Here is a 23234-nt window from a genome sequence, read left to right as displayed (position 1 = left end):
GTCAGTTTGGGGGTCGATTATTTCATGCCAGGAAATCTGGTATCACTTGAACGGCAAGGATGACAATCTGACATGTCCCGTCACGCTGTCGTTATCAGATGTCTCCCCTGAAGCTGGCAGCCCCCCCATTCATCATCATAAAACTCCAAAAGATTCATGATGTCTGATTATATGACTGAAATGTCATGCAGAGGGGGGTAATTGTGTTTATCATAAGCGCAGCTGCCTCGTGGGGGGGAATCTGAATACGCAGCGAGCATGATTTGATTTTTCGAGCAGGTGGTCACAATTAGGCACCATTGTCCCACCATTTGAATAAAAAAAAAAAAAAAAAGACAAATGGACAACTGAGTCAGCATTAACACGTACACATGCACCGTAATCAAGAAATATGGGAGGCGGTGGTCCTTATTAATTTGATCAGCATTGAGTGATGTCTGCACTGCGACAAACAGACAACAGAGATCAGTAGAGGTGGTGTTTGGTGTCACAAATCTTCCATTTTAATCACATGATGAGAGTCTTGGGGTGTGTACATGTACATATATGTGGGGTTTACAACTGCAATTGCATAAGTAATGAAAGGCTTTGAAAGCGTGTGTAACGGTTGTAATTGTGTGTATATTTGATGGGGTGTATTTCTAAAATTCATGCACGTGTACATGAGTTGTGTGTGTGTCAGCTATGCGTGCCGAGTGATCTGCTGAGCTCATTAAGGCGCTGCTTATTGCTCTGCCAGGGGTGTCAGTGACAGATTCCACTGTTTGGAAACACTCGGCCGCCCACACAGCCAGCCTGGCTCCACCACGGTGTCTCACACACACTAAGGCTAGGCTAGCATTCCACAGGGAGGAGGGGGAAGGAGACAGGACGGTGCTGGGACAGTGGCTGGAGGGCCGGTGGGTCGATATGGATTTGTGATGGGGTGCGGGGTGGTCTGAGGTGAAGGGATGCTGGTTGCGGCTGTGCGATCGTGCATGCACAAGGGGGACGTGTGAGTGTCAGCACCTTTGAACTGCGGTGGAGAGCGGACTGGGTCGCAAAGGATGCTAGTGGTTGTGGTAGCATGCGCGCAGTGACTGAAGTATTTCGATCCTTTACTGAAGCGAAAGCAGCAATTTGAGAGTGTAAAAATACACGATTACAAATGCAAATTCTGTCACTGTGTACATTGTTTTTCCTCAAGTTGTTCAGGACAAATTGCCCCTAAGTTAAAGGTGAAATCAAACTTTTACTTGAGCAGCACATCTTGTCAAATTGTGCTAGAGTTATAAGTAAGGATGTGCTTTGTGTTGTGGGAGCAACGAGGCAAAGGACAACAATTTGTCAACTAAAAACTGAAGATTAACTTGGTTTATATGAATATAGATGAACCCTCTCTGATGTCACTGGGCTGTTTTCCGCTGCAGTGGTGCTTCAAAGTGGCCTGCACCTTTATGCAAGTTCCGACTGTAAGAACCCCACCTGTAGAACCTCTTTTAGGATGAGAAAAAAGGACTCCCTCCAGGGTAGATACTTCTGAGCAGCCCTGACAAACAGCTGTATAGCTCTCAATGCTGATTGGTTAACCTCAAATATAGCAAACTAATAAGCTGTATTTTTCTGTCCTTTCAAACATCCCCATCTTCACCGAAACTCGCCATATAGGCTAACAAAGCAAATCTTTCACTGCTCCATTTCTTATGTGCTAAAAGAACTTGTTGCGTTCAGTAACTACCATTTGTTGTTGTTTGTTGCTCCCAGAATTAAAAGTCGAAGGCATACCTTAGCAACAAAAACCAAAACTCCTGTTGTACCCAGCGATAAACATGTGCATTTCATCTGCAAACTTTTTCATTTTGACATGGAGTCCATTTGGATTTACACTCTTTTGGAGTCGGTCTCAAGTGGCCATTCGAGGAACTGCAGTTTGCTTGCTCTTCCGCTTTGGTTTAATGTTTCAGGCTTGGAAGTTGCATTCACCAGAGTGCTGAGAGGCCAATCAAATATGAACAAGGGCATACTTTAGATCAAATATTTCAAAATCAATATAAAGCTTGACATGCACTTGAACTGGATATGGCTTCCATTTCAGCACATCTTCAAATGATTGAACAAAAGCTCCTTCCAGACTGTTCAATTATTGATGCATTAACATGGAGGCAGCATGTCACTGTTGTAGCATGGCCAGATGGATCCAAGTGTAACCGTTAATGCTGCTGTGCAGTTTTATCTGTTGCAATTTCTTGTATTGAAGAGGCTGTGTAACACTTTCAACACCAGCCATCAGTAAAATACAGAGAAAATTACTATGTGTTAATCAGAAATGTAATAGCTGTATCACTGTACAAAATGGAAACATCCAGGTAAAGGTTCTGCAAAAGTTTAAAAGAGTACGAGTAAATGTACTGTGCTAAGCTGCGCATATGAATGTACACACATCCTGTCAGTCCGGGGCTTCAGCCATCAGACACACTTTCCCTCCATGACATTAATCCCCTGCAGCTTGATCACAGATGAGTGACCAGAAGCGACCAGGGAGGCCAGCATGCGTCACTTGAGCTCATTACCAGACCAGTCGATTTGGCCGTCTAGGTGTGTGTTCCCAGTCAGACATTAATCACACGGGAGGAGACGAAGGAAAAACTTCCCCTCTCTCAAGCACCCTAAAGACGATTAGCCTCGTACGCAGTGTTTAAGCTTAGGCATGCTTCTGAGAACAGCTATTTAATGTCTGATACAACTGAGGGAAAAGTAAGGGGTGTAAAATCATTTGGAAACACATCAGAGCTACTATGGGTGGTTTCAATCCATCCAGGAGATATTTAGCTGTCAACATGGCTAGACTCCTCTGGGGAAGAATGGGGGTGGGGGGGTGGGGTTCTGCATCAAGACGAGTAAAGGAAATGCCAAGCTGCAGACAGGCAGCGTGTTTGTTTACCCAACACAAGCCTGCCCAGGATCTACACAGCACTAAACGGCAAAGACCCAGACAGATGCAAGTCACATGATGGCTGCAAGAGCCCCTCCAGGGAGTGTGTGTGTGTTTGTGCATGCTAGTAAATGCCTAAATGTGTGCCATTTAACTTCTTTGCTGCAAGACGAAGTGTGTAATACAATGAAAATGATAACGCACTTCCGTCATGTTTCATTAAGCCGCGCGACGGGGGCGGAACGATTCGCGGGATGGTGGTCCGGCGAGACATCATCGGCAAGCAAGATTTTCCTCTTTGCGGATCTCAGGAAATGCTTAAAGTCATCAAGAGTGGAAAGAGCAGGATTAACACTGATGGAGTTAATCTTTAATTAAGTGAATCTTAGAAATTACTTGCACATTCCTTGTGCGATTATAGCTAACAAATGGGGCTATTGTGGAGTAATCTTGGTGGTATCCTCCTCACAGAAAGAACATGTAGAAGAGCTACCTAGAACATTTTTACAGTAGTAGAAGTCTACTAGAAGATCTGTTTCATCATTTTTCCAGTATCAAGCAATCTTTTCAACACCAACAGAAGAAACAGTTCCATTCTGCTCTTTAATATCACTAAACAATCACACACACAGCGTAAAATGCAGTATACCCATTGATTCATTCATTTCTTGGCAAATGTTTAACATAAATGCTTGGAATAAGCGCTTTTGATTCTTGACCTGACAGCAGGTTTTTGGGCTTCAGAGGGTAGCAAAAGACTGATTTTTCAGGCCAAAAGTCAGACCTATTCACACATAATGCTTCCAATGATTGCAGTGTCTTGAAATCAATACATGAACTCTTCACTGATGTTAATATGGAGCACATTGAATAAGGAGGGTTTTAAATCATTCTGTTTGGTGCTACCCAGTTTAAAACGCAATGGGAAGATTAACAGAAGCTGACAATGGTTTAAAATGCTTTTGTTGTCTGAAATGTGTAGTTTTGTATGTAAATATGCATTACTTCACCTCCAACAAACAAGTTAGTTTAGGATCCCCCCCAGATGAAAATCAAGTTTGTTAGCTTGTTAACATGTCAATATGTGTTACATTAGAAGACTTAACAGTGAGTAAGTAGTCAACACGATAGCTGAGCATTTCCACCTTGCTACCATATGATGAAATACCAATGATGATCTCAGAAACAGATTTAGACATCTGAGCTTTCATCCATAACAAACCAAAACAAACCATTCCCATCAACTTGCAGAGTGGGGCTTTCTGTAATAAAAGACTCAGGAATACGAATGGAGCTCTTGCCTTTGTGGACATGTCAAACTGCACCATGATGACCATAGCAGAGCACTACATGGCCTCTGACATGGAGTGAGACCCAACCGATTGCTACGTTGTAACCTCCGTCTCCTGGTGGAGCCACAAAGTGGACAATGCGTACTGGCTGTGGACATTCCAGGTGCGTCTCCTTAAGAAGAAGAACAAGGGCCGCTTCTGTGAGCTGCTCTGGAGACCCAGACCTACTGCCCTACTCGGCGCAGAGCAGATCAAGATGATCAAAAGGGATCAAAATAAATACTCAGATCTGTGAGCAGAAGGATCATCTGAGCCAGTCCAAGGTTTCTAAGGACAGAGGAGTACCATCACGTTTGATTATTTATTTATTTTTTTTAAATCAAAAAAAAAATTATCCCTTGGAGATCTGCAATTTTTCTTCAGAATCAGGATGCATCACCAACATGGATGAGTTCGCGTAATATTAAAACTTGTCATTGTGTAGCATAGTTTACAGTGTTTGAGCAGAGTCATAAGTGAGCTGGTGTGCTGGAGCTGCTGTTGGTGTGGAGAGAGAGAGGCAGACGCTACATGCATGCACGTGCTCTAGCGGAAGCAACAGATAAGGCAGAAAAAGCTAATTTCCTTTGAAACAGCTTTTACATCGAAACTTTGACACGGAGATGAGATTCTATCATAGCAATATGTTGTCTTGAATTCTCAAATCAAAATGATCCACAGTGACACTACATAAAGCCTACTGTACACCAGTGGTATATTTGTTTTGCAGCACATAAACTCTCAGGACTACATTGTTGTTAATTTCACACATTTTCACCCCTTCCTGTTTCCTCAAATACATGAGGGGATGTTTTTCTAAGAAGCCCTGAGCTGCAGGTAAATAGCGGGGATGCAACCACTGTGACATCCACCAGCCAAAACCACACGGGATCTATCAACAATCCAAGCCACACAGGGTCTGTCAACAATGGAAACCACACAGACTATATCGCTCTGCTCATCTTGAAGCGAGGATGTTTTCCAGTGTGCTTCACAGCACACCTATTAGTCAAAATAACTGCACAGTTTCGTGAGCACAAAAGGAGTCATTCACATTCACAAAAGCTGATCTTGATTAAAAAAAAAAATCCATTCATTGCACAGTGGAAAAGAACTCGAGCAAAGTTAATAGACCTAAATGTTGTGGTGAACCTTCGTTTAATTAAACAGACAATGGCAGAGTGACAGATAAAAATGTAATATTCTAAAGCAATGCATGATTAAAGTGGTTATTTCATAGCGCAAAGCATCTAAATGAATGTCTGAGAACTCCCTTAGAAAAACAGCAGTGGTAATTAAGCATTACGCAAGACCCCACTGAAAAGGACTCAGCTCTTAAACACAGTTAATTGCTTTTAGGAATGCAGATAATACCCTATTCAGTCCAAATGCCAAGAATACGTGTCACAAGTCCTATAAAACACTGTATATCCATGTTGTGAAACCACTACATCCCAGGTGGTAACAACTAAAAACTGCAGCACTGCACCTACTGGAAAAGGGTGGATCCATTATGTAGATTTTTTTTCCAGACGTAGGCAGCTGCTTAGCTTCGTACTTAACCTTGAATGCATCAGAAAGAAAAACACGACGGCTTATGGTGAAAGATATGTGGAGAGGCGGCGGTGCAGTGGGGGGCAGGCGCAGTATATAACTACTCTTACCAGGCGTGCATGGGAATGCGGCTAAGAAAACGACCTTGAGGGAGCATCCGTAAAAAGCTTCATTAAACCATTCGATTAACCTCTTCCTCTCATAAGCTCCATAAAACTGATGCATGCATTTGAGCTACGGTCCCGGATTTTGCACATGAATCAGGACTGCAGTTTTTTGACAACTGCAGGACCACGTGGTCAAAAAGTGTTGACTAGTCCCAGCAGTGTCGCTTCTTTAACCAATTGCGTCAGGGAGCTCAAAATGACTGACAAGTACGGCAAAGATCAACAAGACATGCTGCTATGTCAAAGCTGCCACTTCACGCTAACAATCAAACTCTCATAGATGCCTTTTGCTAATTACAGATACCGTACATGAAAGCAAAGCCATGATTATCTCCTTTTTTAGCCTCAGATTGTTCATGGTTTGCACCCCACAAGCTTCAATCAAGCATTTATAGAAAAAAAAAACTAAACGTTAGGGAGAAAAATACCCACTCATTTAAAAAAAAAAGCAAAAACGCACACACAGACATATACACAAATTCCACTAGTGCCTAAAGGCTCCAATGAAGGTTTAATGGATTGATTTATTTGCCTACTGACTGCTTCTTGAAGATATTTTGAAGTCTGGATTCCTGGGCCGTAAAGTGACCTCTAATGGAAGGATTAGGCTCGGTCATTCACTTCAGAGGGCACACAAATATACTTTAAGAGCGTATTAGATCCCTTTGGAGCTTAGCATGATCAAATTATTGCATTAGACCGGTCAACTTATCCAATTAAAGTTGTAAAATGCATGGCTCTCGCCCAAGCGAGACGACGGATCCTTGGGGCGTTGGGGAGTTTGCGGGAGGCTGAACCCTATCCACCTCCTCATCGACAGCACAGGCCTCGCCGCATACTTCAGCTGTGGATTACAGCCTTTCATCTTGTGCAGACCGCCGGCAGCACACAGGCGTCTTTGAGGCCAGATATGCCTTGTAGTAACATCAGCAAGGTCCAGATTTGTAAAGCTGTTTCCCAGCTTTGCGCTCCTGTGGTCTTTCTTTCCCTCGCGTGCATATACTCACACATTTATTTCTCTCTTCCTAAAAATTGCTGCCCTCACGTCAGTGCAAGGACATTTCTCTCTAAATGACACATTTTGGGGACACAAAGCGCTTACGGAGACATTTTTGATGTCTTAACTTGAAACCGTTGCTGTCATTCGTGTTTACTAAAGTGATTAGTGGCTGAAAAACTCTTCATAGCTTAAAAAAAATTATGAAAATTTCAAACAGTGGCTTAAATGACGCGATGGGTTTATACTGACGAACAACAGACATTAAATAATCCAACTACACTCACTAAACCAACAGTCTTTGATGGTTGCTTTCCAAACAACACTCCAAAATATCCAACTTTGTCTGATGAAGCAAGGACAAATGGGCAGAAATGTTGAGCTGTTACAGGACTAAAATGGTCAATTTTCAATTCTACCCACAGGCAGATTCACTTACACAAAGCAAGTCCTATTACCTATAATCCCTTGGCTAAGTGCAAATCTGATCTGACCTCCACTTTTCTATCTCTGCTGTCTTTGAAGCGACATCGCTCCATGAACATGACAAATAGCTTATTGATCAGCAGATGTCGGCGCTAATGTCCTTTCGACTTGGGCTGCAGCTGCAGCCGCTTGCTCCGCGCAACCTGTCCTAAGCCTTGTGCATCTCCAGCTGAGTCCCCTGCCTCCCCCCGCATCTACACTTCCCAGTTGCTCTGAGCGGGGCCCCCTGCCTTCCAGCCCATCCTCCTTGTCCCTCCCTTGTCCTCCAAGGTGTGGAGAGGGGTCACAGACAAATGCCATCTGTTCTAGCAGGCGGAAAATGGCAGGTGAGGCCAGCTTTGGACTATGTGACCTGATAGCGAGCTACGGCATGCTCGACCCACTAAAAACAAGGTCAAGAGAAGATTCGAGGGGGAAAAACAAAAACCGGCGGACAAATCAAGAGTGGGAAAGCAGAGATAGGGAGAGAAAAAAAATCTAATCTACATTGTTTTAATCCACGGGGAAGATTACACAGTCACTGTGCCTTGACACAGCAGCTTGTCAGAAAGAGGTCATGCAAACTTACTCCCCACCCGTCATGCTTTTCAGCGCTGCAGACCATCCATATGTTCCTCCCACACATGTGTCTCCCAGCAGAAGTCTTTAATAAAATCCATTTTCTTAATCATATCCAACTTACGTCATCTTGACTGTGTATCTAATTTATCAAGACCGCCAGTGATGAGACTCTTAAAAAGAAATGCTATTTTTAATGACAGCACACTGAAAAATGATAAATTAGTGGAAACCCGGGTTCAGTGTCCAATTGTACGTTATGTGTGATGTTGCCAAAATTTGGATTTGCTCCATCTGATGTTGACACTGTGCTGAGGAGCTTTTGTTTCCGTCTGTCAAGGCCGTGGCCACATTGAATGGAGGGAGCAGGAAAGCCCTGGCAGCATCCCACTGGGGGTTTGTGCTCCATCGAGCAATGCTGCTGCGAGTGAGTGTCAGAGACAGTTCGCGTCTGTGTGTCTATGCACGGGGCTTAAGGATGTCGAGGATACAGCAGATGTTTCCGACGTACAATCGAAAACAAGCTGAAAATGATCTTTAATTAGATCCATGTGATTAAATATCTGTCTTTTCATTAGTGTACATTTGTCACCGGCAAGCTTGAAAGGTGGCTACAAGCGATTAAAGCTAGCTTATTCACAGATGACCCCAATATTGCAAGGAAGATGGGAACATTTTTTTTATCAAACTGCCCGTAAAAGCTCCAACTTTTGCTGCTTATCTCACATCCACCTCAGCTTTCCAAACAATCAGAAAGTAGCTCGTTTACTAGGTGAAAACAAGAAGTTCTTAAAGTGTGCCTGTATAAAGCAGATACTTGGTAAATTTGGTTGTCTCCGTTGAAGTTGTCTCACCACTTTTTTAACCCTTTAAGCTTCAGTCATTTCCAGCCGTTTTCAGTACAAAAAAAAAAATCGCTAATATTCTATTTTTAAATAAAAAAAATTACGAAAAATACGGGGAATATTGGACGTGCATCGGGAGGTGCATTTCCTTGAAAACGACCGATTCGGGGATTTTATACGACTTCAGGACATGTTTTGGACAAAATAGTTTACTGGCTTGTGTTGTCTGGATGTAAAAGGTTGGATTATGGCCGTTTTTTGTGGAATCTTTTTTTGTGTGTAATAATAAACCCGGAAATGTGAGTCGCGCTGTGTGCGTTGAAGCCGTGTATAGAGAACGGATGGATGAATATTTGTTTTTGTCGGACAAATGTGTTTTTCTCACCCGCTGTGGTAATCGCATCTGAAAGTGGTTTATACCGGCGGATTCATGAGAATCTAAGCTTTCCATCGGTGTATAGTGTTTGTATAATCGCGTTTGCACCCGTCGGACATTCTTGAAATTCCTATGCAAATTAGTAAGTGTACCGCCAGCGGTACACTGAAGCTTAAAGGGTTAATGCTCTCTAGAAATGCCATTTTGTAAACCAAGGCTCACACTACAGAAGTTTTGGGTCGAATTGACAAGGTTTCATCCTTCTTGACAATCAGGGAAGAAATCTGGTCTGGCAATTTATGTTAAACCCAGACTAGTTACTAATGAGAGTGTCTTAAATTGTTAGCTACACACATTTAAACAGAGCAAAAATCTCACCTCTGGTTCTTGCCAAGGAATAGACGACTCATGTTGAGTGCATCTCCCCAAACAATCATCCATATTTGTAGCTTTCTGGTTTCTCACTGCAAAGTATTATTTGGGCAAGTTGTTTGATCAAAGTCTCCATTTTGTTTGTCTCCCCCCCCCCCATGAGATCACGAGGCGTTTCACTGCTCCTTGATTGCCTTTTCTGATACAAATATGTCAATGTGTGCAATGATTGTGTTCATGCGACTAAAAATTTGTGCGTTAGTCATTAATTAACCCCATGAATGACAAGCATGTTCTTGGTTAAAGTACTGAACTGTCTTGGAGACTGGCTGGTCCATTGAGGACTGTAGCTAAGAAGGCCAAAGATGACGATCCTTGAGATGGAAGTTAGGTCAGGTTGACACATGATTTGATTTTGCAGGTGGTTGGAACTTGACTTCCAGAGAGCTCTACAAGTGGGGCAAGAGCACTAGGAGCAGTGCAGTGTTGCACAAGAAGACTACGTTGAAATAGACAGCGCTCAAATTTAAATCAGGCGCGGTTTTTGCTTTGAATAGTGTCAGTCTTTTTGATTAAAATTATCATCCCTTTAGGGGTAAAAAAAAAAAAAAAAACAACCACAAAGCTGAAACTGTACCTCATGTTCATTTAGCACAACTACATATCTAATATTCTTACACCACTGCTAATTTAAAAACATAATGTGGTTAAAACAGAAGTCATAATTGTCCAATCGGTGTACCTCGCCAGTGTGAAACTACCCTATAATATGCTACAATGAGTGACATGAATGCAGTAGGTCAGTGGGTCATGAAGTAGGGATGCAGAGAACTGGAGGAATCTAAGGGCTTCTCTTTCTCTTCTTGACGGATTGATGGGCCCCATATTCTGAGGGGCGGAGGGAGACCTCTACAGCGTCGTGAGATGCTGCCTAATAAGGGGAAGGAGGCATTATTTTGCTTGGGGTCTATGTTTTAGCTGAACAAAAGCCTCTGTGAAGCCATTTGTCACTGCTGCCCCTCAGAATCCAACAACACTGGAAACGAAATGAGAATCGTGCCTGGTGGCATGTCCAACTGCTACGGACATGGAATTTCCGTAGACATGGAATTTCCAAAGAGTGGTGCTGGTCTGAATGTTGTCTGTTTACAGCATTTATATGGTTGCATCTCAACTATGCGGAACTTCTTGTAGTACCATCTGCCACTACCCTGTAGACAAAACCGTCTTTGTAAATAGCTCTTCCCCACGGACACACTTGAACCACAAACTCTGGACTCACCAGCATCGCATGTCTCTTATCCACAAGCCTTTAAATCAGGATGCCCAACTGAAGGACTTACTTCAGAAAGCAAAAACTAATTCAAGTTTGGATTAATGTAAACCAAGAAGTTTCTCTCTGCTGAAGCAACTTTTACAGTATTCACAGTTGTAAAGCTTGTTAGTTTTGACTTGTGTGAATTCAGCTGTTAAATAAACACTAAGTTAAACAATACTCACAGTTCTACATTGGAAGATAGTTAATTTCCAGTAAATTATCTCAATGAAAGGTCTACTGTATTCGTTAACATTTCAGACTGACCACTACTGACTAGTCCTCTCTCTAAGCTTTGCTGTACTTCTACAGACACAGACTATGTTTTGAAATGGCACAATCAGATCTAAAAACAGTGTAAATGGCCTACCTAGTACCATATCTGCTGGAAAGAACTGGAGAGATACTGTAAGCAACACCATGGTCAGCAGTTTACTCAATACAAAATCAACTACAGTGCTGAACAGGGTAAAGGCAGCCATTCCAATCAGGAAGGAGTCAGTACAAGTTCATGGCTCTGAAACCATTTGGCCCAAACACAGGTCATTTGGTACAAAGACATTCGGGTGCTTCTAAGTGGCTATTAGACCCCTGTGGGTGTCAGAAGATGTCTTATAAAGAGGGGAGGGGATGACTTGGACGGGAGGGTCATTCCTTTACACATCACTTCCTTTATTAAGGGGCTGCCCTGGCCTAGTAAAGGGGATGGTCAGTGGTCATTCATCCCCCCAGCCGCCCACCCTGAGACCCCTATTCCCCTCTGTCCAACCCCCAGTCCCTCTCTGCTCACTCAGGGGGAAAATTACTTTGAGGTGGGGGAATACAGCTCCATTGAGATGGAGAGAGGCTTGTACAAAAGAGGGCGAAGTTTAAAAAATTGTCTCTCTTTTCTATGGGGCAGTGCGTCACTGGAAGCGCAAGGACGATAGGAGGCATGAAGGGGACAAGGTCATTAGATTGGCATCTCCATAAGCTCTTCATTCCCATTGTCGGTGCAAATCTGCTCCAAAGGACCTCCATGAGAAATGCCCCCAGTCAACCCCACACTGGGCCTGGAGTCTCCCCTTTTGTCTGCCACTTTTAGTGCGTTTCCAACACAAAAAGCATTTCTCAAGAACAGCGTACAAAGCTTGTCTCGCACTCAGAACCAAACAACATTGTTCTGCTGCCTCTGGTTGGGAATGGATTGCAGGCAGCTGCTGATATCCTCCAGCAATAAAACATCTGCCCTAGAAAAAGTAAAAAAAAAAATCTTGAGAACCTCTTACCTTCGGACATTTCGACGCTCCTCCTCAAGCTGTTTGAGCAACTCATCGATGCATTTGTTTGCGTCCATGTATTCCTGCCAAGAAGAGATGAGAAAAGCTCATGTGCAAATGCTCACACTGAACAATCATTACCAAATGAGCCAGAAAAGAATGCCAATTAATCATGCAAAAATCATGACTGTGCATCCTCACTTTCCTTACAGAACAGAGACTTTTTCTTTCTACAAAAAGTGCGATTAATCAGTTTAGTCTCCTTTTTCTGTCTCCTCTGTCTGTGTGTAACTCCAGAAGCACCTCTGGGTAACTTCTAACGGCTGGCCCAGAAGCGAGCCCAGCTGTGTAATGTCAGCTGGGAATAGCCCACACTCACAAAACGTGCGCTACTGAGTTACAGCACGGATGAAGTGAGCTAAGGCGAAGAGCAGAATGGAAAAAACAGATGTCAGGATTTCTTGGCTTCAGCTTAATGATTTGCCTCTTAGTGGTCCGACTACATATAGCAGAAGGGGGCTGCTGTAAAAAGTAGGCCACATAGGTACCATACCTCAAACATCTGTGCTTTTTTCCCCAGACACTCTACCGACAGTACATAACACCGCCAGTTGTGACTTGATGCCGTCACATCCGTACAGTCTTGGTTTAAGACTAATTAATTAGATGTTAGCTTGACAGCTCATGACGCATCTCCTGGGTATATGGTTATCTCAGTGGGACAGATGCTCTCCATTGATTTCCAGACACTCTGGTCATGTGCTCGCAGAGTAATTGAATAATGGGGATTCCCATGAAGAGGTCACTAAGCCAGGAATCTCAACCTACAAGAAAAATAAAAAACTGTAGCATCTATGAGCCATTAATTTTTTGCATCCTCTATTATGACCCATAAAATCTTTTTTCCCCCCACATTTATGGTGACTGCAGCTCCCTCGCCTGCGCCTGAACACTCTTCTTTGCTGCTGTTGTAATCTCAGTGCTCTAATTAGTCACTGGAAAAAAATAAATCCCTTCTGTGAAACACGCATTCTTTTGAATCCACCGGAAAGTAAACAAACCCTGCACTGAGTCTTTTTGTGCAGAGAACCCCTGTTGTGATAGTATGATAAAATAAACCACATGGGTGTTCACAAAAGTTTGATCTGTATGGAAATGGGATTATCATAAGACACTTTTCCGGGGAGCCACATAGAATGCAACCAAAAACAGCCTTCCCTGTAACACAAGCTCCAGTCTTCTGTATTCACAGTCTATTGATTTTTCAGGCTTGATTGAGCCATTTCAGACTTCAACCCTATAAAAGAACTTTTAATAGTTTGCCAGGAGCAGCATGAGGACTGCTTCTGACCTCCGCATGACCTGCCTTTGAGGCCTGACCAGATTTAAAGTACTTCTGTTATCACTGCTCAGGCTTTCTTAACTTGTGGCCTTGAGAGCAAACTTGCAATAGGCCAGATGTTCGGAGGCACTTGCTGCCGGTCTAAATACAGTAACTGCAGTAGTTTGGTCTGCCCACTCCCCCCTTGGTGCCGCTTGCTGCTTCTGAAGTGATTATTGCACTTGATCTCACATCTGAGACTGCCACTCGAAGACAACCATCATCTGCACTTGCTGCGGTGCCAAGAGAACATGGCAGAGACCCAGGCTTCCTGCCGAGTCGCCAGCCAAGGGCGCTCTGGTGACCATTAGGCAAAATAGGGCCGACGCCAAAGCACGACAACGGATCGATGCTTAACAGCATGGTGCTGCATTTTCCAATTTCCATCGCACGTTCCACTATTTTCCAAATGAAACAACAATAACTCTTGTGCCATCCATCACCTGTTTCATCATTGATGTCATTAATTTTGACTTAATCAGCTCGGCAAATCTTTCATGTTTGGAAAGCAACCAATTACAATGTCTGACAAGAGTGCCCAAAGCCATTTGCTAGTCTCAGAGTGCCACAGCATGCAGCCAGAATGCCACTCTCAGCCCAGCTGAAAGGCCATTAGTGATCAGCTAAGTTCCCAAAGTTAAATTTACTGTTGGCTCCAGCTGCAGTTAATCAATAGTGAAAACCATGGCCAATGACTGCATTCATGTTGCTCTTTGACTTCATCTGAAATGGGCGATTAGGATGGAGAGGAGCCGGTTGCTGGAACCTGGGTTCTGCAGTAAAATATCACAGATGTTGGTGCTCGGTAGTAACAAGGAGGCATTGTGCAATATTAATTACGAAATTCAGTTGTCTCAACAATTTTGCACGGACATCTGCTAACTCATCAGCTAAAATGTGTGACTTTTCCCCCTATCAGCCAAGTCTGGGGTGAAATGTCTGTCTCTTGAAGACCATTAGCAACATGATCCCATAATGATTACGGCTGCTGCACAAAGGGGAACCTTCTTCGTGAAAGCCCCATGTCAGGGGAAATATTTACAGGCCACATCAAAGTGGAGTAAAGCTGCCTAAGTCTGTGTTGTCATCACGTAGACCTCTCCTAATGACAGGGCACTGAAATAATCCTCAGCACACATGAAGGAATGCAGGGAATGTGCCATGCTTGTTGTCATGTGAAATGGCAGGGTATTTAAAGCGGGGATTTAAAGCGTGACTCATGTATGTAATGCTGCGTGTTATATCTTCGGCCAGGCATTATTTCTGACGGTTTTATGGCACAAGTGAAAGCTGCACCGTTCCCACGAGGCCCAGGTACTCACGTGCAGACTAAAAAGAAAAAAAAAGAAAAAAAAAAAAGAAGAATTTACTGACCTGAGACTTTATCGAAGGCATATTTCTCAGGACTGTGCTTGGGGGCGACTGCAGCAACAATTCCTTACAATGGTTAAAACGTCCTAAGAGCTGTAAGCTCATAAAGAGTAATCACCTCCAAAGTATACTAAATCATAAAGAGGCTTTTACAAAAATCCTACATGACAGCAAGATGTGCACTTACAGAACAGACCTTCAGGAGACTGGGGTGAATTAAGTTGAATTAGGTGGATTTTTTTTTAAAAAATAGACTGCTATGTGAAATGTTGATATTGAGGGTGACATATTCCCAAAATTTGGTTTCTTGTATTTAGGTTTATCAGATGACAAGGATGTAGTGGAGTAGCTTTACAAGAATGGTAATAGTTCAGGTTCAAAAAAAAAAAAAAAAGCCTCAAAAGTTGTTGTACAAGTTGAAATCTCATTGGAAGTCATTCCATTTTTAACTAAGATTTGTTTCTCTCTCTCTCTATTTTTTTTAAAAATATTTGACCTGAATCCCAAAAGAGTAAATATTTTAAGCTACATCACCAGATGTAGATTGCATTTCACATGGTTCACTTCCCTGAATGTTAGCATCTAATCAAAAGGTTTCCCTTGTTGTTGCATCCTCCGCTAAGCCCCGCCCAAGATGATAGTTATTGGTTTAAAGAAATATAAACAGACAGAGGGACTGGATTCCTAACCCTACAACAGAATGATGATTCTATGCTGCAGAAGAGGACCTCAAGCAGCAAAAATCCTATCGACACTGTAATTACCCAAATCTGCAGTTCCTCAAATGGCCACTTGAAGCAATTCCAAAAGTGACTCAATCCTCACAGAACCCCATGTTAAAATGTCCTACTTTACAGCAGGAATAAACGTGCACAAGAACGGTTTTGGTCTTGATAGCTAATTTTTCCATTTAAAACAACTACTAAGACATCTGCTCACCTGCTTAAATTATATTGAGGTTTAAAATTATGCAGTCCATGGCCCAGAGATGTTTCCATGGCCCACCTCAGCTCCACTTTTGCTTATTTTTGCCTTCGCTAGAATTTCGGAGGAATCAGCCACTGTTGCATCCCGAGCTTGAAAAGTAATGTTTGAGACACCTCTGGGTGACAGAGAGTGTTCATCCATCTTTATATACATTCATTTGTTGGATTTAAGGTCGTTCATAGTTTCACAAAATGTAAGTTAAAGCCACAATTGGACACAGTATTGATTTTAGCTGGTGTGGGGTTGAACTCGTGTTACCTTCACAGGTAATGTGTTTGCTGATGTTCCCGCTCTAGGTTCTCAGTAATGTTTATCCGGCCATGTTTACTCGTGTGTGAGAGCGTTTGATAAGGAGCCACTCGGTAGCAGCTGAGGGAAGAGCTTTTGTGCCTTGTGCCACGGCTTGAGTCCCATATCCAGGCCCCTCCAACTGCTAGTGCCTTCATGAAATTTTAAAATATGAGCGTCGTCCCCCTCACTGCTGTGGCCCTGAAAACCAGGCAGGAACAAAAACAAAAGAAGAAAAACAACACACTTCTGGGTAAAGCCACACAAACATGCAAACAGACAGACCGACTGAAGCAATCTGTTTAAGATTAACGGTCCAGATTTCTCAGTAATAAAACATCAGATGCATTATTCATCCACATGAGCCTCACTAGCGCGCTTTGCACTTTCACACATTTTTTGAAGATTAGGAGGGATGGAATCGCATCCTAGAAAGCGTCTGGTTCTTATATAGGCTGCTTTGGAGTTGACTGGAAAAAATAAATGAAATTTAAGCCAGATAAAAGTCTGACCTAGTTGCCACAGAGGTCAGGGTTCGTTCTTTTAAGTCCCTGCCGCGATGAGTTCCCTCCACCACCTTGATGCGTCTGAAGATCAGAGGCTCAGCCTGGCATTTCTGATAAGACACCTTGTAGAGATCTGCAGCTCCTGGGAGTAAGACCCTCCCAAAGACAAGGTCACAACCTCCATCCACCCCAACCCTGCTTCATCAGCCTATCTCTGCTTTCCATGAGCTTTTTGCCGGCTGATGACATGCCAGCGTGGCCTCTGGGACTACTGAAAACCCCGAGCTGCAGGTTTGACGGAAGGGAAAGCTCCCGCACGAGCTGCTGCAAGTCAAAGGTTATGCCAATAGAATGTAAGATTTTGTTCTGGGTGTATTTTTATGGCACACTTGAGAATGAATTGTGCCACTGACTTTTCAAGGTGTGAATCTGATATGGCTGTTTGTCTTGGCCTCCTGCCAAAGATACCGCTGCCAAAAGCCTTTCAAAGCTTATGTGGACAATGTTGGGAAAGATGTAAACACTCAAACTTAAATAAATGAGAGCCAGTATGCCAATATATTCCGTAATGAATGCGATGCTATCGCAGTGAAATACAGAACTAATCAGTATGACTAATTGTCTCTGTGTGCACATTTCCAGAAACCTGCCACTGCTTGTATCAGGTCCGTGCATATCAGTCAGCCTTGGTTAAATTCATTAGTCTTATCAGCATGTTTCGAGGTTCTGGACTGGTGATCTTTCACACAGAGGTCTTTATTCACATCCCCAATGACCTGATGTCATATTATCAGCTCCGCCATCAGGCTCTCATATCCTAAAACCCTGATAACTCCACCGATAGTGCTATTGTTTATCAGTGGAAAGGGCAGCTACTTGGGTTAATGCATGTTATTTTTCATGTGGGGAAAAAGATACCGAGATCTGTCAGCGTGAATGAGATCACTGATATTTTCATCATACTCTGGTTGCATAAAGGACGACTGTTTACTGCATCACAATGATTTGTTGAATACAGGAAATTGTTGATACTTGAGAAAACAGTGAAGATTTAGAGGTTTAGAGTTATGACTTGGTATCCTTAGACAATGTTGGACCTCACAGTTTACATATAATACCATTAGTCATTGCAAGTGCAGAAAATAGTGCACCCTTGTTTTAATTGCTTTATCCTAACTGCACCTCCTCAGGTAAAATTTTCAGTTTTTCTTGGTGCGGCAGCACAAGACTGGTGCTGATGGTAGAGAAACACAAAAATAATCCCACAGCAAACATTTGGTGAACACCTGCTTTATCAGAAATAAAATGGGCATATCCGTTTGCAGTGCAGCCAAACAAACTAGCATCAGATCCAGAAACAATCATCGGATTTTGATCCTTCTGACAGTCTTTGAACTACTCATCTGTGATGTGCCATTTTGTCCAGAAACCAAATCTAGGCTAAAAATCACACAAAAAAGCCCATTAATCTACATGTCCAATTCAAAAATGTGCTATAAATGCACTATTTGTTTTGAACAGAATCTAAAAAATTCCGTGCTCATTGGTGCAACCAACAGTCACATGGAAAAAATTTTGGAAATTTCAGCTTAACTGGGCCGAACTGAAGGCTGGATTTACTGAGACAAATATGAAAAATTTAAAAATTGGACAGTTATCTATAGTATTTAGTCATTTTTGTTCCAGTAATTTTTAGCACCAGTGGGCACCTTGAACAATGTTGTTTTAAATTATTATTATTTTTGCAAAATATCTAATCCAAGAAATGCAACCTTTTCGCACTTTTTTTTGTTTTAGGACTTGTGGTAATATAACTTTACTATAGTTCTCAAATTATATAATTGAGATCTCTCTAACTCCAACTATGGTTATGCTGTTTCAATTAAGGTACACCTTGGAGCTCAAATGATTTTATAAAATAAAAAAATAAAGAAAAATCAAAACAAAACATAACCACAGTATCAAAAATAGTGTTTCAGTTGCCTAACTAACAAAGCTGTTTTGCAGCTGCTTTGCACAGATCTTGTAAGACAACTTAAAAAAAACAAAACAAGTTGGCATAAAACATGAAGTGAGGTTTGAAAATTCATGGATATATTCATCTAGCCACCTTAAAGAACATTCATTTTCAAATGAGAAATAAATGGTTGAACTACCACGCAGTTAATGAACCATCGCTCAGTAAAAGATGCTAAATCTGAGCACTACACTGCTTGATTGTACCTAAAACCTCAAAGACTGTAAAGTTGTTGAAGCTCGCACAGTGGCCTCATTCAATTGAGGACATTCATGTAACAAATGCCTCCAGTGAGCAGGATATTCTTCATCTGCCTACCTGCCCCAAACGGAGAAGTGTCAGGGACTATGGATTACTCGAGATACAAAAGGGAGCCTGTTCATCATCTACGGGTGAGTTTCAGCAGTTTGGGTTATCTGATGTTCTTCCTCCAGCAGCACCTACAGCCCGGCCCAAACATCAACACCTCACCACCGTCAGGAATCCAAATCCCCGCAGATTATCTTTCCAAACATTAAGACACGTCCAACGCTCAAATAACCCCCCCGTCTGTTTCGGGCTCCTCCTCTGCTCTTCTGGGTTTGACAGAGTGGGCCATTCATGCCTGTTGGGAACAGTGGCAAACCTGTTCGCGGTGCAAATCTCACAGGGAAGCAGCTGAAAAGGTAGCGGAGGAATGAAATACATCGGATCCGACATTGCCATTCGATCACTTCCACAGAGCTACCCGTGTGGACAGAATCACACACCCTTGTGAGCGGATTTACCGAATCTCTGAATCAAGACATGTCTCTAAAGTCTGGACACAGGAAATCTCTAACTTTGACTCATTTTTGCCTCCACAGATTAAATACGGCTTTGTCGAAAGAAGAAAGAGTTGGACTGGTACTTCTCAGTGGACCTTTTTTTTGCAAATTTGACACAAGGAGAAACGAAGAAGACGTATTCCTTCATCGGTGACCAACATCAAGACAGGATGCAATCATTCAACACTCCAAATTCATAGGTGGAGGTTTCAATCTACGCAGAAGCTCAGTGGAAATTCAGCTGCATGAGTAAAATCCACTGATAGCAATGATTCCATTACAATGAAGTGATTTCAGCCCAGTGTAGCACTGCTACAAAGGCTGGTTTGACCAAACCATGAGGCTGGATTAGACTTAAGAACTGTAGGTTTGAGCAACTCTCTATCCTTTGTCTCCCTAATCTCTTCCCTTTGCTCTCAGCTTTAGTTTTAAATCAACAAAAAGAAAAAAAAAAAAAAAAAACGCGCGCGCACACACACATCAGGGAGGAGCAGTCGAGGAATGCCGCCTTTAGAAATAGAAACAAATACAGAGTGTGTCCCTGCTGGTCCTGATGTTTTCCAGACAGGATGGGAATCTAGAAAACAGCAGTTGTGTGCCCAACTTTTACAAGCCTGGGGGTTGCTGGGTTTTATTATCAACTGGGGGCCAATATTCAGCCAGGTGTACTTCGAGCGAGAGGGGAGTGGTGATGACAGAAACGAAACGGAAACCCGGGCCCGGCAACCCACAGGAGCACAGGGAAAATAGGGATGTTGCTGCACGAGAGAGGGGAGAGGGAGGACGCCAGTGAGTGACACAAAAGCATCAGAGGAAGAGAAGAATGTCAGAAAATGAAGGATGAATCCTCAGTTTCTGTACATGAACTACAAATTAAATACTAGAAAAGCACTCAGTGGGCGCAGCACTCCACCAAGGCTGCTCATTCCTTGTATCATTTCCAATGGATAAGTCCTGATCAGTACTAGGATCGCAATCATGCACTGTAATCAATGATGCAGAAACCAGATGTCAAAATCTAATCACTTGGTCCTTGTGACATTGCTGACATTCCCTGAAAATTCCATGTAAATCCGTTTGTCTGTTTTTGAGTAATGTCGCGAAAAGACACAGAAACCAGCGCCAGTCGTCACATAACTGCCACGTTCCTTGGTGTAGTAACAACAAGCAGACAGAAAACAGAGGCAGCTAAAGGAAGCTGCCAACATTTGGGCTTCATTTAGACTTCTATCGTGATTTCCCATGGATTTTTTTGTGGATATGTTTGCTTCACAGAGAGGCTTGCTACAACCAAACAGTCATAACTCACACCACAGTCTCCGTTTAACCCTCTCCCAAAAACCAGGATTGAAAGGCACTGTCGTTTAAAAAAAAAAAAAAGTGTCAAATTACAAATGTTTTTCAGAACCAGAAAATGTCAAAACAAAGGATTTTTTAGCTTTTTGACAGTTCTTAAACTACTCACCTGTGACATGTTTCATCATGAACGTGAACCAAATCTAATCCGAGAATCTTGATATTTTATCAGAGTCACATTTTTTTTTTAAAAATGCAGAATAACTTTCTTTTCCATCAACCAGGTTTTGTAAAATACATAAAATTCTGTACTCCTCTAGACAACTATACAGCCATTAGTGACTCAACAGCAGTTACATGACAAAAATTCAGGGAGATTTTAGTAGAACTGGGATGAACTGCAGGCTGTGTCTCATATCTACACAGACTGGAACATTCACTGTAATGCACAGTGAAAAACCAACAAAATAAACGGAATAATCCAGCATCTGTAAGTCAACTGATCACCCAGATGAATGAGAACACATCTAAGACTGTCTGAATTTGTATTTGCCAAAACATCGTATCCAGTTTCATGGTGAAATTGCGGCATTGAAATGAAATCCCCAAATATTGGCTTTCCCATCTGGCGCTGAGCCCAGAGGCAGAATTCATCCCCCTTTTAGCAGAACAGCGAAACGTCCCAAAATCCAAAACCTTGTTCATACTTCACGGTTGAATTAAAAGACAGCAACTACTATTAATTACGCTGCGCTCATGCAAACGTCGCTCAGCCTGAAACCAAAGTGAAAAGGAACAAGAAGAGCATGAGAGAAATCCGTTGGAAAGTGACAGGGGAAGGGGCAGATCAGAGCAACACGGCTGATGCTAAACAGATGTTGGTTGGTTCACAGGGAGAAGCTGAGCCACTGTTTATGCAGGCTTTGACAGACAGGCACCACACCTAACCGAGCCACACTGTAGCTGGAGAATTTACAAGAGTGGCGAGGGTTGATCAGTGACTGTGTTCCTTCACGGGAAATTCAGCACATTTCGATTAAAGGCATTATGGAGGATGTTTTTTATTGTTTAATTTGTCTGATTCACATAAAATGAATATACCGACCTTTAGTGGACTTGTATGCATGGTTTCTAAAAAAAAAAAAAAAAAAAAAAAAACGACATGGCAGGACCTGAAAAACATCAGCCAATCATTGCGCTCGGACCGAGGCGTTTGGTTTGCTCCCTTTCCTGTCAATCAAAAAATCTTCCAGCTCAGGCCTAGTTACGTAGATTACGTACGCCTTGGACTTGCGTGTTTTGTGTATGTGTTGCTTTGGTAAAGCTTCGTAGTTAGCTGGCGACTTGTTTTGCTCATCTTTTTTTACATGATGGCAGATGAAGATCCAGGGGGACCCAGCCATAAAAGAAAGGCATTTTTTGATGTCAGAGAAAATAAAAGACAACTGGATCGCGAGAATGCAAAAACAAAAGTGATTATTGGCGAGTCATTTGGGCGATGGCGTCAGCTCAAGCAACAAATGGACCTAAAGACAGATGCCTTGGTTGCTAAATTCCTTCTGGACAGGTAAAATGTATTACTGATTATTGATACTGTGGCTGTAGGCAACTTCACTAGTCCTACACAAGTTTCTGGAGGGGGGCGTTTTGTCGTAAATGTTAAGGGAGGGAGGTTAGATGGGGGTTAAGGGAGAGGTTGTATGTGCGCATGCTACGTTCAAAGTCGTAGGAAATTAAATCTCCTGTAATGCCTTTAAGAGGATCCATTCAGCGTTATCCAACTGCCTCCCCAGCAATTCTCGCCTCTTCTCATTCCAGTATTCTTTGCGTCATGCTGGCCAGTGCTTAAGTTACACTCTGCCGGAGACGCTTTAGAAGTTTTGTCTTTTTAGTCAAAATGTCTCATCCCACTTCATTTAAGATAAATTCACTTAAGTGACATTTCAGCAAGATGGAGGGACTTGTTTTAAGACAGTGCATCTTAAACGTCTTGTTAAGTCAAACAATCTTGAAAGCATGATAAGAAATTATCTTGTTTTAACTCTTGTCATCCTGCGGGTTAAATCGACCCGTTTTAAAGATTAAAAATGTGGGAAAAAAATACATATTTTTACAGTGAAAACTTCCACATTATCAAATTTTTTGGGAAATATTTGAATGTTTTTTTGATGGATAAAAAGAAATGCTTAAAAAATGTTTAAGAACAACCGGGTAAAAATCAACCAAAATCCAGTGAATTTCACTGGATTTTGGTTGATTTTTACCCAGTTGTTCTTAAAGAAAATATTAGATCATTTTAGATATTTTTAGGATTTTTTGGAAGATTTTCATTCATTTTTAAAAAATATTTAAATATTTTTAGATTTTTTTATTTTTTGAATTTTTATTTCTTGCCAAATTTGGTGATTTTT

At 42.2% G+C, this 23234-nt stretch overlaps 1 protein-coding gene across 3 annotated transcripts in view; it reads right to left on the bottom strand.

Moving 5' to 3' along the window:
* Positions 1 to 23234, bottom strand: part of LOC110969955 (nck-associated protein 5) — a 154727-nt gene that overhangs the window by 95399 nt on the left and 36094 nt on the right. For all 3 annotated transcript variants that reach the window (XM_051941879.1, XM_051941883.1, XM_051941878.1), the window contains exon 2: positions 12181 to 12254. In XM_051941879.1, coding sequence (XP_051797839.1) covers positions 12181 to 12254 — 74 coding nt within the window. The remainder of the gene's footprint in view (positions 1 to 12180; positions 12255 to 23234) is intronic.

The sequence above is a fragment of the Acanthochromis polyacanthus genome, chromosome 22 (assembly GCF_021347895.1).
Source record: "Acanthochromis polyacanthus isolate Apoly-LR-REF ecotype Palm Island chromosome 22, KAUST_Apoly_ChrSc, whole genome shotgun sequence".
In the NCBI taxonomy this organism is placed as follows: domain Eukaryota; kingdom Metazoa; phylum Chordata; class Actinopteri; family Pomacentridae; genus Acanthochromis; species Acanthochromis polyacanthus.
This window is presented reverse-complemented; position numbering and strand designations above follow the sequence as displayed.